Genomic DNA, 14,484 nt, shown 5'->3' with positions numbered 1-14,484 from the left:
GCCACAATTCTTGCTGTGCATTATAAACCAAATGAAAAGACAAGTTTCTCTCTCTCTCTCTCTCTCTCTCACACACACACACACACACACTCTCTCTCACTTGTGCCGTTGTCCAAAGTGATCTTTTGCTCCGATTCGTTGCGGCCGAGGAAGGACTTGACGTCGTGGTCTTCGTACCAGTTCAAGGAGGGCACCTTGAGGCCTCCCCCTTCGGGGTGGCCGCAGACTAGGCGGGAGAAGACTTCGAAGGTTTGTCGGGCGGAAGACGCAGGGTCCTGGCCGGAGAGAACGCGGAGAGCCTCGCGGAACTCCACAAAGCTGGTCGCGGCGGAGATCTGGGTCGCAGGGAGGTGGAATGGGTAATAACGATGTGAATGTATAATGTATTATGGAAAAATAAATTACACACACACACACACACACACACACACAGAGTGGTACCTCGGGTTACAGACGCTTTGAAGGGGGAAGGAATGGGTTTCTGTGCAGTCAGTCTGAAACGGGACCCAAAATCCACATTTTCCCTTCTCCAAGGGAACATCTCTAAAATGTGTTAACTTGAGCTCTTGAGCCAATGTATAAACAGAAACCCAGCTGTATAAACAAGTGCTCAAAGCCCTCTCCTTTATCAGTCCGTGACGGCAATGGATGGCCTTGCCAGTTCCGAGTGGAGCAGGGATGGCACGTCTGGGTCTTATCTTACTTCCTGGCCACAAAAGACGCACAGACCTTGTCAGGTCTGACAAGAGAACCGGGAACGGCGCCAGGAGTGTTCTCAGAGTTGGTGACATCCTGCCCCAAGATAAGAGTATAGGAACAGGAACAACCTTTTATGGCCAAGAGTACCGGAACAGGAATATCTGTTTATGGGCATGGATGTCAACTTACGTGTATAAGCTGACGTGGTTGGATTCCTGGGGAAGGGGGGAGAGGGTGCCTGGAGGATATATATACTGCATGAATTTTCTCATTTCTTTGGACTTGCTGTGGACTGACCACGCACGTGCCTTCTGCTATCCGGAGAGCAGAATAAACTCTTTCTCTGAATCAACCTCGGTGTCATTTGACTCCTTCCTCCCTGTTCTGGGAGCAACACTCACCCTACCATCGGAAAAGTCTAATAAGGCTACAGCTTCAGGTTACAGACTCCGCTAACCCAGAAATAGTGCTTCAGGTTAAGCACTTTGCTTCAGGATGAGAACAGAAATCATGCGGCAATAGCCGGAGGCGCCATTAGCTAAAGTGGTGCTTCAGGTTAAGAACAGTTTCAGGTTAAGAACGGACCTCCGGAACGAATTAAGTTCTTAACCAGAGGTACCACTGTATATATAAAGGGAGAAGCTCAACTCCATGCCACGAATTACCTCCTCGGCTAAAGACGAGGTCCCTTGAAGAACGGTACGGAGGGAATCCACCGTGTTTGCAACCTCGGCCGACGCAGCACTCATGCGCTCCTGTTGGGAAGAAGACAGGTTTATTCCTTGTTTGGGGGCAGGCAGCCTTCGCTCGCAACCATCTCCCGTTGTTTCGGAGGTTTCCGAAAGGGCAGACGTGGTAGATCCACATTTTAAAGTGAGCTTCGTCAAATCTCTCTCGCTCTCCCTCTCTGCCCTGACACAGATTCCTCCTAATGGTAACCAAAATCATTACAGTGCTACCTTGGTTCTCAAACTCCTTGGTTCCCAAACTCCGAAAACTCCAGAAGTGTTCCGGTTTTCGAACGTTTTTCGGAAGCCGAACGTCCAACGTGGCTGTCGGCTATTGTTTCCGTGGCGCCTGTGCCAATCAGAAGCCGTGCCTTGGTTTCCGAACATTTCGGAAGTCAAACGGACTTCCGGAAGGGATTAAGTTTAGCGCTTTTGTTTTTGCCATTTATTTTGCATTTTTGTTTTTGAGGCTTTTTCGGTTCATTTGTTTTGGTGACTGTGCGGAACCCGGTTCAGCTACTGATTGACTGGTTGTGCGACTGCGGAAATGGATAAAAGCCCCCCATCCAAACCATGAACTATCATCAGTGCAAGTAACAAAATTATAATAATTTTAATTTTTATCATCTCCAATACTGTCTTATTTATTTTATAGTACAGTACATGGATGATTGCTTTCATTTCATTGATCAATGGTCTCGTTAGGTAGCAAAATTCATGTTAAATTGCTGTTTTAGGGGTTGTTTTTAAAAGCCTGGAATGGATTAACCCGTTTTGCATTACGTTCTGTGAGAAAGAACGCATTAGTTTTGGAACGCTTTGGTTTCAGAACGGAATTACCACTCCACACCTACCGCGAAAATTTTGGCCCAGTCCACTTGGGAGAGGAAGCTGCGTTCCAGGGATCGGAGGATGCCGTCTGGCAAAGCGCAAAGGTTTTCCCGAAGCCCCTCGGCCGCCTCCGCGTCTTCGGAAACCAAAAATTTGGAGAAGATGGAAGCATTGCAAACTATCTGTTTCAAAGGCGTCCTGGCGAGGGAGAACTGGAAAAATGAGAGAAAGGAATTGGCGCCATGAGAACAGCCGACTTCTTGGCCCAAAAATGGAAGCAAGAAGAATTACCAACATTAGAAGAATGGAAGATGAAATTGATGGACTACGCAGAATTGGACAAGCTAATATGCTTGACTAGGCCTGTCATTGCCCTTCACCCAAGAAGCAGGCGTCTTTTAATTTCGTGGCTGCTGTCACCATCTGCAGTGATCATGGAGCCCAAGAAAGTCAAATCTCTCACTGCCTCCATTTCTTCCCCTTCCATTTGCCAGGAGGTGATGGGACCAGTGGCCATGATCTTCGTTTTTTTGATGTTCACCTTCAGCCCATATTTTGCGCTCTCCTCTTTCACCCTCATTAAAAGGTTCTTTAATTCCTCCTCACTTTCTGCCATCAAGGTTGTGTCATCTGCATATCTGAGGTTGTTGATATTTCTTCCGGCAATCTTAATGCCTGCTTCTTGGGAGAAGGGCAATGACAGGCCTAGACAGCATCTTGAGAAGTAGAGACATCACCTTGCCAACAAAGGTCCGTATAGTTAAAGCCATGGTTTTCCCAGTAGTGATGTATGGAAGTGAGAGCTGGACCATCAAGAAGGCTGATGGCCGAAGAATGGATGCTTTTGGATTCTGGTGCTGGATAAGACTCTTGAGAGTCCCATGGACTGCAAGAAGATCAAACCTCTCCTTTCTGAAGGAAATCAGCCCTGAGTGCTCCCTGGAAGGACAGATCCTGAAGCTGAGGCTCCAAGACTTTGGCCACCTCAGGAGAAGAGAAGACTCCCTGGAAAAGACCCTGATGTTGGGAAAGATGGAGGGCGCAAGGAGAAGGGGACGACGGAGGACGAGATGGTGGGACAGTGTTCTCGAAGAGGCCAAGATGAGTTTGACCAAACTGCGGGAGGCAGTGGAAGACAGGAGGGCCTGGCGTGCTCTGGTCCAGGGGGTCACGAAGAGGCGGACACCACTAAATGACTAAACAACAACAACAAAAAGAGGAAGGATCCGAGACCGGCAAGACCAGAGGTTTACCGAAGACTGGACTAAATTTACTGAGTATTTGAAAAGTATTTGTGATGGTCAGATGACGTTTGTAGGACTACAAGAAGTTCTGCGAGGAGGAATTTAAGAAATATTGTAAAAACGGAAAGGGAGAACTGATTTGTTAGAAATGGTAGAGGCAATATGAAGTTAAGAATTGCAGGAGAAATAATCAAGACGGAAGACTATCAGAGATGCTGAAGAAAGTCCAAACAAGGACATATGTATAATAATTTCTGTGGTATGTCTTAAAAAAATTTGTATGCTAAAAATTAATAAAAAATATTATTTTTTTAAAAACAGACAATGGAAAATTTCTGCCACTTTTGTGGCCGAAAGCTGCCGCCCACGTTCCCGCCTCATCCTTCCTCCGGCTGTTTTTTCAGCCTCAAGTTTCCAGTCCTCCAGAAGGAGGCTGCTCTCCTTTTCTTAAAATAATAATAAAAAGCTGACAGAATATGCCGAATTAGATGGTTTATCGGGAAAAAATAAAGAATAAATCAAAACAGGAATTTCTATAATAAAAATAAAAACAACCACACAATAACCCCCGCAACGGTTCCAAAATCCGCATCCCAATGTTTTGTCGGCCTCAAGTTTCTAGTCCCCCAGAAGGAGGCTTCTCTTCTTTTAAGTAAATAATAATAATAATGCTATTTGTTCCAGCTTCAAGGCATGCACGCAACTCACGCCTTTGCGTAAATACATGACTTTCAGGCCTAACGCTTCCAAAATCCGCACCCCAATAATTTTAAAAACAGAAACACAAATTATTTGTTATAAGCCATACCAGTTCCTCGATTTCATTGGCCCATTTCCAAGACATTGCCACAGCCATTCCCCTATAGCTGGAACCTGAGACTCTCCCCACTTTCAAGCCCAGGTTAAACGCATCAAGGCGCTAGTCCTCAAAAAGGAGGCGGGCTCATTTCTCTCTCTCTCTCTTTTTTACTTACCACCCGTGGGTCAAGCCTGGACCCAAGCAGTTCCTCCACGGCGGCGGGTGGCAGGGAGGCGTCGGTCCGGAGGAAATGGGAAAAGGTCTCGTTTTCTTTCAGGTAGGTCCTCACCTGCAAATCTGGTAAAGGGGAGCGAGTTCGGATTACTTCCAGAGAAACAGGGTGCCTGAACGCTGACAAAACCGAAATAGGAAGCAGCTGAAACCAGGAAGACACGTGTAAATAGCTGCAAGGGGGAAATCTTGAACCCGGACCCGGTCGTCCTATTGAAGAACTTGTGTTTTTCCTCTGCCCTCCTGGTCCCTTTCACCTCGCGTGTCGTGCAGGCAGGGACAAATCTCGCTTTTTAAACAGGAGCCTTTTTTTCGTATCCTGGAAAGCGCTCCCAAATCACTCCTTAAGAATCGGTGGCCGAGCTTGCCTTTTTCCTCTGCCCTGCCCATCCCTCTCACCTCGTATGCTGTCGCCGTTTCCCCATATTGCAACCTGGTTGGGGGACGACGACTGCCTTGCTTTTAAAAACTGATTGATAGATGATCCATCCATCTATCTATCTGTGCTGGGTCCGGGGGTAACCCATGAAACGCGGTCCAGGTCCGGTCCAGAATCGGACAGGGCCAAGGCAGGAAACAGGGAAGGACAGGTACAGGATCTCAGGTAGGATCTAGCATACAGCAATGTTGCTCCCGCAACCTGGGGCGGGGTCCGACACCCTTTTAACTTTGTCGGGGTAATGGCCGGTCCTGATCCCCGGGCGACTCGCCTCCCAGTTTCGCCCGGAGGCGAGCACTCATCCTGCGAGTACTCAGGTCTCTCCTTCTCTCAGACCTGAGTCTCTGCAGCTCGGGAGACGTCGGTGGGTTACTAGACCAAGGGGCTGCCTCAGTTTCCCCTGACCCAACCGGAAGTGGAGCAGCTGTAACGATGGCCCAGCTGACGGCAACGAGGTCATCCCCGAATCTGGAGCTAGGGCAGGATCAGGCCCCTGACTCAGCCCAGCTGGGGCTTGTTGCAGGGGAACCTGTACAGTCTGGGACTCTTCAGGATAGTTCAGATAATGTCTGAGGCAAAGGATCCAGTGCAGACTGAGACTCCTCTGGTTCCGAGTCCGAGTCCCAGGCCATCACACTATCTACCGTATTTTTTTCTCTAAAAGACTCACTTTTCCCCTCCTAAAAAGTACAGTGGTGCCTCGCAAGACGAAATTAATTCGTTCCGCGAGTTTTGTCGCCTTGCGATTTTTTTCGTCTTGCGAAGCACGGTGTCGGGAAAGTTTTGGAAAAGCTTCAAAAATCACCAAAGTCTTCAAAAACCTCAAAAAAGGCTACCACACCGCGTGCTATGAGTTGCTCCTCGAAGTCAAGTCGCAACTGTATTAACAGTGTTAAGAAAAAGGAAACAAACTTGCAAGACGTTTCCGTCTTGCGAAGCAAGCCCATAGGGAAAATCGTCTTGCGAAGCAGCTCAAAAAACAAAAAACCCTTTCGTCTTGCGGGTTTTTCGTCTTGCGAGGTACCACTGTAAGGGGAAATGTGTGTGCGTTTTATGGAGCGAATGCAGGCTGCGCAGCTATCCCAGAAGCCAGAACAGCAAGAGGAATTGCTGCTTTCGCTGTGCAGCGATCCCTCTTGCTGTTCTGGCTTCTGAGATTCAGAATATTTTTTCTCTCGTTTTCCTCCTCCAAAAACTAGGCGCGTCTCGTGGTCTGGTGCTTCTTATAGAGCGAAAAATACGGGTGTGTATCCATCCAAAATCATCGCAAGCTCTCACAAGCCCTTACCCGTTCGCGAGCTAACATTTCTGCTTATCTGACGCAAGGCGGACAGGAGCTGGGAAAAACCGCTTTGCGCTTCTGGGTTGTTCATTCGATGGACGACTTTCTGGACATCAGCGAAGAGGCGAGAAATACTGTTTGGGGAGGCGAGGGAGAAGACGGAAGCAGGCTTTATTTTTATTCCGGTGAAGGTTTCCTTCCTTTCCTTTGATATAATAATAATTTATTCTTTATACCCCGCCCATCTGGCTGGGTTCCCCCAGCCACTTCCAACAAAACACTAAAATACAATAACCTGTTAAACATTAAAAGCTCCCCTAAACAGGGCTGCCTTCAGATGTCTTCTAAAAGTCAGATAGTGGTTTATTTCCTTGACATCTGATGGGAGGGCGCCAACACCGAGAAGGCCCTCTGCCTGGTTCCCTGTAACCTCGCTTCTCGCAATGAGGGAACCGCCAGAAGGCCCTCAGGAGATGGACCCCGGTGTCTGGGCTGGACGATGGAGGTGGAGACGCTCCTTCAGGAATACTGGGCTATTTAGAGCTTTCAAGGTCAGCACCAACACTTTGAATTGTGCTCGGAAACATCCTGGGAGCCAATGTAGGTCTTTCAAGACCGGTGTTATATGGTCTCGGTGGCCGCTCCCAGTCCCCAGTCTGGCTGCCGCATTCTGGATTAATTGCAGTTTCCGGGTCACCTTCAAAGGCAGCCCCACGGAGAGTGCATTGCAGTAGTCCAAGCAGGAGATAACCAGAGCATTCACCACTCTGGCCAGACAGTCCATGGGCAGGGAGGGTCTCATCCTGCGTACCAGATGGAGCTGCCCTGGACACAGAATTGACCTGCGCCTCCATGGACAGCTGTGAGTCCAAAATGACTCCCAGGCTGTGCACCTAGTCCTTCTGGGGCACAGTGACCCCATTCAGGACCAGGGAGTCCCCCACACCTGCCCGCCCCCTGTCCCCCAAAAACAGTCCTTCTGTCTTGTCAGGAGCTTTCGTGTGCATGCACACTTCAGATAACAGAAGAACAGTATCTGAAGAAGTGTGCATGCACACGAAAGCTCATACCAAGAACTAACTTAGTTGGTCTTTAAGGTGCTACTGGAAGGAATTTGTTTTGTTTTGACTATGGCAGACCAACACGGCTACCCATCTGTAACTGTCTTGTCAGGATTCAACTTCAATCTGTTACATGATAATGCGTGTAAAACCTAGATTAAAAACACATGCTGAAAATTGCAGGGGGTTAGACTAGAGAACCTTTGGAGGTCCCTTTTTCCAACCTTACAACTCTTACAGGGACCATAAACCAGGGTGTATTTGATTGAAGTCACTAGTACGTAAGACTTGATTTAAATCTTTCTTTTTACAGAAAGACTCATTCTCGCTGGTATCACCTTAATATTTACAACCAGACGAAGGATTCCTTTTCGGAATAATAAATTTCCAGAGTATTTCTTTACAGCTATCTCCAAAATTACTGATTTGATTACCCTATTAGACAGGTAATTGTGGAATTATCGTGAGGCTTAATAAGTTGGCTGTTTATATCGGCTCAACTTTTCTGCCGCGCTTTATCGGAAGGAGAAAAATAATCGTTTCCTTTGCAACAATTTAAACAATTGATTTAACTAAAACAATAGCATTGTGGTATATGTATCCATGTTTGTTAACTGATGTAGTTAAACAATGGGGGGAAACAACAACTTAGACTGAGTTTTGGAACACATGACAAACTTAAAACAAACCCTTATTATTTGGACTATAAATGTAACTTAAATAGAAAACCTTTAGGAAGATTTTTTCTCCAAAAGCATTTTATTTTAAAAAAATCCGATTGAAATGGAAAAAAAAAACCCTATTTAAATGGGGAAAAAATCCTATTTAAATGAAAAAAAAATCCTATTTAAATGGGGGGAAATCCTATTTAAATGAAAAAAAATCCCATTTAAATATTTTAAAATCCGATTTTTTTTTTCATTTTTCGTTTAAAAAGTAATCGATTTTTAAATCCACCCTGTCACAAACTCACATGGAACGGTTGAAGTTATCCACCAAGCCGGGAGTCTCGCCGGTCGTCAGATTTCGGAAACAGGGGTTGTTGATGTTGCAGACGATGCCCTGAAGCCAGGGCAAAGTCCCGGCGGACGGCAGTGCCTTGTTTGGAAAATGACCTGCGTGGAAAGAGACACAGAAACCGAGCGTGTCTCGAACCCAAGCCTCAGAGCCATCTTTCCCTACATTGCAGGGGGTGGACTAGATTCCTCTGGCTGTCCCTTCGCAACAATTCTATGCTTCCGTCATAGCCTCTCTGTTGGCGCCAACTCTGGGCTCCTCTCCTTCTCAGAAAATTTTATATGTATAAACTCCGGCCCTCCAGGTGCTTCGGGACTACAATTCCCATCATTCCTGACCGCTGGTCCTCTTAGCTAGGGATGATGGGAGTTGTAGCCCAAAACATCTGGAAGGCCGAGTTTAGCTCTTCCTAATCTAGAGCAGTGGTGACCAGACTTGACCCTCTAGCTGTTTGGGGACTACAGTTCCCATCATCCCTGACCGCTGGTCCTGTTAGCTAGGGATGATGGGAGTTGTAGTCCCAAAACAGCTGGAGGGCCGGAGTTTGTCAATGCCTGCTTTATTACATTTTTTACAAAATGAGAGAGAAAGCATGAATTAAACCTGACATCCAAACATGACATCCAAACCTGACATCCGAAGATATGTTCAAAAATACAATAATAGTTTTGACTCCGCGCTAGCATTCGAGTGATAAAGGAACTAAAAGGAGGTGGACAACAATTAAGGATTTATTATGTTTTCAGAATGTATTAGGAAAATTATATAGAAAGGTTTATTGTTTTTGTACATTCAAAGGTAAGATAAAATACGTGCAAAGGGACTTGACAGGAAGTCAAAGTTGAAGAAAAGATTTTGGAAGATAAAGGGGGGGAATAATTTACTTTCATTATAATCATTTTGTGTGCGGGTGTGGGTGTGTGGGTGTCTGCACATAGGTGTGTTGTTGTATACAATGACGATAAATAACAAATAACAAACTAAATATCGATGTATGCAATTTTTATTTCTTAATTATATTTAGTGGTAGTATGGCTGTATTGTTTAATCATTCAATAAAAATTATTTTTTAAAAAAAAAAAAAACACCTGACATCCAAATATTCAAAAGGAAAAAAGGGGGGAAACACAAAAAGGTAAAAATATAAAAAGAAAAGGGGGAAAAGAAACGAAAAAGAATTAGTCAGGTACACAAAGCCGTTCAAAGAGTAATTTGAATATTCTACACGCCGGGTTCTCAGAAAGAAATCACATTTGCAAACCTTCTTTTCTTTCTTTCCTTAAAGTCGCTTTCTTTCTGTTCCGGGAATCTGGTTTGAATCCCTGCTATATGAGTTGACTTCCCTCTGTCTCTTTGTGGCTTCGACACTTCTCTTGAGTGACAAATATTCTGTATTCATTTATTAAAATCAGGGTCCCCCCCCCCCCTTTCTCAGAATATTTCTCCCTCCCAGCTGGTCCCTGAGCTCGCTCTTTCTTCCTCATCCGCCCACATCCCTTTTTCCTTTTGTGCCGTGGCCTTTTTCAACGGCGGAGAGTATTGCAAAACCACGATTCCCATCATCCCCGTCATTCGGAAATTGTTTGGGGATGCCTGCTCCAGATGTTTTAGCCTACAACTCCTATGATCCCTAGCTAACAGGACCAGCGGACAGGGATGATGGGAGTTGTAGTCCAATACATCTGGAGGGCCGAAGGTTGAGGATGCCTGGTTGGAGCTAATTGCTAAATAAACCATTATTTACATCATAGGAGCCTACACAACACAAAACACGGTTGCTGCATGTCGGTTTTAGATGGGCCTGGGTGACCCTTCCCGACAATCCTAGCTTCCTTGGGACAACGGACTTGCAGGCGGTCTTATTTTATAGCAGTGCAAGTAAGAAAATAATAATAATTTTAATTTTTATCATCTCCAGTACGGTCTTATTTATCTTATAGCACAGTGTGTTGTCTATTGCTGTTGTTTTATGGATCAACGATCTCGTCAGATAGTAAAAATCACGTTCAATTGCTGTTTTAGGGGTAGTTGTTAAAAGTCTGGCACGGATTAATCCGTTTTGCACGACTTTCTATGGGAAAGCGCCCCTCGGTTTTGGAACGCTTTGGTTTTGGAACGGAATTAAGTTGGAGAACCAAGGGACCGCTGCATTGCATTTGGCAACTGCACATACTATGCAAATTATATGCATAGTATTGCATATAATATTTCTTTCACTTTAAAAACCAGTAGAGCAAAATGTCCTAACTGGGGATAATTTTGGGGGGGGGGACGACACCCTGCGTTCTAGGCTTAGGGCATCGTAGATGAACCAATGAGAAGCTAACACCAGACTTCAGTATACGATTTTTTGCCTGCAACTGTTAATTAACAGGTTTTAATTTTTCTTAAAAAAACGAAGCAACAGTCTAGAAGAGGTGTCCGATTTCTGTTTTCTGTGTCTTATCACGGAACCACGACTCTCGCCATCCCCGGCTCGTTCGGAATGCAAAAAGGGTCCCTTCTACTTTCACCAAGGTTTTCCATAAGGAAAGACCTCTGGCTGCAAAGGGCTAGAAGTCCAGCAGGGGGCGTTCCTTTCACACTTACATTCATGCTGTTCGAACGGCGGATGGGATTGTCTCACGGAGATGAGGATGAAAAACAAGAACAGGGGCCAGAGGACCTCGATGACCAGTTGCAACTGGGGAGACGAAAAGGGCAGGAATAAGGACCTTATTTTTGCAAAAAAAAAAAAAAAATTGCGTCCCTATTTTTCCTCATCCCCCCGCAATCCTCTTTCCTTTCGTGCCACGGCCTTTTCAACAGCAAGCACAAGGGCAGTGACGCTAACAGCAAAATTTGACGGCGAAATTAAGAGAATCCAGCGGTGAGCGTTTTACGGAAGGACGGATGCCCTTTCTGGACTATTTAAGGAAATATCACGGGATGGTGAACTCGCAAGCCGGATTTGAGCTATGACCAACAGAGGCGCTTAGATTATAATATTGCGATTATGATAGGATAGATAGATAAGACTGCAGGAGGAGAGAAATGAGAAAGTCGTGGAAAACAGGGTGGAAAATCGACAAAAATAAAAGACAAAATTGTGTTTGGATTGCGTATGTTAAAAAACGTTGGAAAGGAATTATAAGTAATAGGGGGGAAATAATTAGCCAAGTTTTTAATCAAAGAAGCAAGCTATAGCAGGGTCAGCCGTTTGGGTAATTTAAATAGGAAGCTGCTATGATTCCCTGCACCCTTGAACTACAACTCCCGTGGGCTTCAAGTTGCAAACGCGACCTACACATTTTTCTCTAGTGGAAAGAACAGCTTTCCCCCTGCTCACCCCAAGAGAAACCTGAGAACGGCTGTGACTCCCTGCACCCTTAAACTACAGTTCCCAAGATGCCTTGGGGGAAGCAAACATGATTCGCCCCCCCCCCAGTCACCTCCATGCAGTGCACAGAAATTACAAGCTCCCCGCAGAAAATCCCAGGGACTATGTAAAACATAATCGTCACAGAGCTATGGCGCCCTGCGGCCTTAAACTACAGTTCCCAGATTTTCTCAGGGAAAGTTTTGGTGTGAACACGACTTTCTTCTCTAGTTGCCTCCGTGCAGTGTATAAAATTGCAAACTTCCCGCGGAAAATCCCAGGAACTATAAAACAATCATCACAGAGCTATGGCACCCTGCGGCCTTAAACTACAGTTCGCAGGAAGCCTCGGGGGAAATGATGCTGCGAATATTATTTTCTCTAGTCACCTCCATGTTGTGCATAGAAATCGCAAGCTTCCCCCTGAAAATTCTGGGGACTGTAAAACATAATCGCCACAGAGCTATGGTGCCCTCGGGCCTTAAACTACGTTTCCCAGGGTGCTCTGAGAGGGGAGAAACCCCAAATACGGCCATCCCAGCAAACTAATAATAATACCGTATTTTTCGCTCTATAACACGCACCCGACCATAGCACGAACATAGTTTTTAGAGGAGGAAAACAAGAAAAAAAATATTCTAAACAAAACAGTGGGTGTATGATTTTTGTGGTTCATGCTGTGGCCACAGACATGTGATCTGACGGTGAGTTTGGGGTAGCCCAATGCAAAAATCCTGAGGATCCATGTGGATCCATGCTTTGTAACCATGTTTTTGCACCACTGCGGCCCCAGGCAACAGTGGGTGCATGATTTTTTTGGTGCAAGCTGTAGCCATGGACATGCTATGTGATCTGATGGTGAATTTGGGGTGACCCCGTGCAAAAATCCTGAGGATCCATGTGGAGTCGTGCTTTGTAACCAGGCTCTCTGTCCCTCTCTTTTCCCCACTCAGCGGCTCTTCTCCCGCTTTGCTGTTTCAAAGCGAGCCACGGAGGAGGGAAGGAAGGGGAACCATGGATCCTCTGCTCACGACTGCAGCAGATCCCCCCCCCCCCGCCACCCGTAGGCATTCCCTCCATAACACGCACAGACATTTCCCCTTACTTTCTAGGAGGAAAAAAGTGAGTGTTATGGAGCAAAAAATACGGTAATTTATTATTTATACCCCACCCATCTGGCTGGGTTTCCCCAGCCACTCTGGGCGGCTTCCAGCAAAATATTAAAACGGAACTCAAAGCGCCCGTGGCGCTACGACTCACCGTCTGCCTGCGCCGGTAGGTGAAATTCTTCCAGAGCAACAGCGCCAGTTGGATGCCGAACCCCATTATGCGCAGAGAGGTCTATGGTCCCCAAACATGCTCTATCGCGGGCGGCACATTGGGTCGATGTTAATGCAGGAGACCTGGAAAAAGAAATCAGTGTGCTGTTAATGAACAACAGCAACAATAAATATTACAATTTATAGCCAACCTTTGCGGTCCCTTTACGATTCTGCGATGCGATTCCCCAACCAGGGCCGGATTTAGGTTTGATGCGGTCCTCGGCTCCTGAAGGTAATGGGGCCCTTTCTATGTCCAGCTGTCCTTTGCCAACAACAAATTGTCGTTGTTTTGTGTTGAATTTACGCGAGATGGTCATTGATGGACCTCATAGGCATCTAAAGCCATTTGCACATCACAAAAGATGCAGTTTATCAAAGTCTTTGTTGAACTGAAATACAATCAAGAAGTATATCAATAGTGAAATACAATTAAGATGAAGTATATTAATAGTGAAATACAATTAAGATGTGGCGCTGTGGATTAAACCACAGAGCCTAAGACTTGCTGATCAGAAGGTCGGCGGTTCGAATCCCTGCGACAGGTTGAGCTCCCGTTGCTCAGTCCCTGCTCCTGCCAACCTAGCAGTTTGAAAGCACATCAAAGTTCAAGTAGATAAATAGGTACCGCTCTGGCGGGAAGGTAAACGGCGTTTCCGTGCGCTGCTCTGCTTCGCCAGAAGCGGCTTAGTCCTGCTGGTCACATGACCCAGAAGCTGTACGCCGGCTCCCTCGGCCAGTAAAGTGAGATGAGCGCCGCAACCCCAGAGTCGGCCATGACTGGACTTAATGGTCAGGGGTCCCTTTACCTTTACCTTATATTAATAGTGAAATACAATTAAGAAGTATGTTAATAGTGAAATAATTAAGCTCTAACTTAAAATGGTTTTTTTTACCTATAACAAACTGAATAACGCAAAGGCATTTGGCAACGACAAACGTTCCTTTAGAAACACAATTTGCAAAGACTCGTCATCTGGTCTCTAGAAACTTGCTATAACATGAAATAATAAGAGGTGTAAGTATATGATGCAAACTAGTAATAATTACAAAAAGCAGAATGTAGGCACCCTATATATAGAAAGGAGCAAAGCAGTGATATTTTAGGGAGCAGGCGAGCAGGTCTTCTGAATTGAGTGTTACACTGTCTATTTTTGCTATTTATTTTGCATTTCTGTTTCTGCGGCTCTTTTTCGTTTTGTTCTCGTGACTGTGCGGAACCCAGTCCAGCTGCTGACGGATCGATTGTGCGACCGCAGCACATTGATTATTGCTTTCGTTTTATGGATCAATGGTCTGGTTAGATAGTAAAATTCATGTTCAGTTGCTGTTTTAGGGGTTGTTTTTAAAAGCCCGGAACGGATTAATCCGTTTTGCGTGACTTTCTATGGGGAAAGCAGTGCGCCTTGGTTTTGGAACGCTTTGGTTTTCGAACGGAATTTCCAGAAGGGATTAAGTTTGAGAACCAAGGCGCCA

The 14,484-nt window shown here is 45.7% G+C and overlaps 2 protein-coding genes across 3 annotated transcripts in view; both read right to left on the bottom strand.

The window, feature by feature from the left end:
* LOC114588678 (phospholipid-transporting ATPase ABCA1-like) overlaps nt 1-2,410 on the bottom strand; it is a 55,724-nt gene extending 53,314 nt beyond the window's left edge. For both annotated transcript variants that reach the window (XM_077921771.1, XM_077921772.1), the window contains exons 1-3: nt 2,282-2,410; nt 1,365-1,454; nt 101-335 (exon numbers count right to left, since the gene is read on the bottom strand). In XM_077921771.1, the coding sequence (XP_077777897.1) occupies nt 101-335; nt 1,365-1,448 (319 nt within the window). In that variant the 5' untranslated portion in view covers nt 1,449-1,454; nt 2,282-2,410. The remainder of the gene's footprint in view (nt 1-100; nt 336-1,364; nt 1,455-2,281) is intronic.
* On the bottom strand, nt 2,264-13,426 carry LOC144326106 (phospholipid-transporting ATPase ABCA1-like). The gene is made up of 6 exons (XM_077922048.1): nt 12,950-13,426; nt 10,921-11,014; nt 8,288-8,429; nt 6,260-6,387; nt 4,477-4,598; nt 2,264-2,470 (listed from the first exon to the last, which is right to left on the bottom strand). Exons 1-6 carry the CDS (start codon nt 13,013-13,015, stop codon nt 2,264-2,266), a joined length of 759 nt encoding a protein of 252 aa, XP_077778174.1. The 5' UTR covers nt 13,016-13,426.
* Nucleotides 13,427-14,484: the final 1,058 nt, after the last annotated feature.

Source organism: Podarcis muralis, chromosome 18 (genome assembly GCF_964188315.1).
Source record: "Podarcis muralis chromosome 18, rPodMur119.hap1.1, whole genome shotgun sequence".
Taxonomy (NCBI): Eukaryota; Metazoa; Chordata; class Lepidosauria; order Squamata; family Lacertidae; genus Podarcis; species Podarcis muralis.
This window is presented reverse-complemented; position numbering and strand designations above follow the sequence as displayed.

Bases quoted from the DNA above. Each gene is read 5' to 3' on its own strand.
- LOC144326106 (XM_077922048.1), bottom strand. From the start codon at position 13,015: ATGGGGTTCGGCATCCAACTGGCGCTGTTGCTCTGGAAGAATTTCACC. The intron at 11,015-12,949 runs GTGAGTCGTAGC...TCGTCTCCCCAG, and splicing joins CCTACCGGCGCAGGCAGACG to TTGCAACTGGTCATCGAGGT. The intron at 6,388-8,287 runs GTGAGTTTGTGA...CTCCCCAAACAG, and splicing joins GATAACTTCAACCGTTCCAT to TATTTCTCGCCTCTTCGCTG.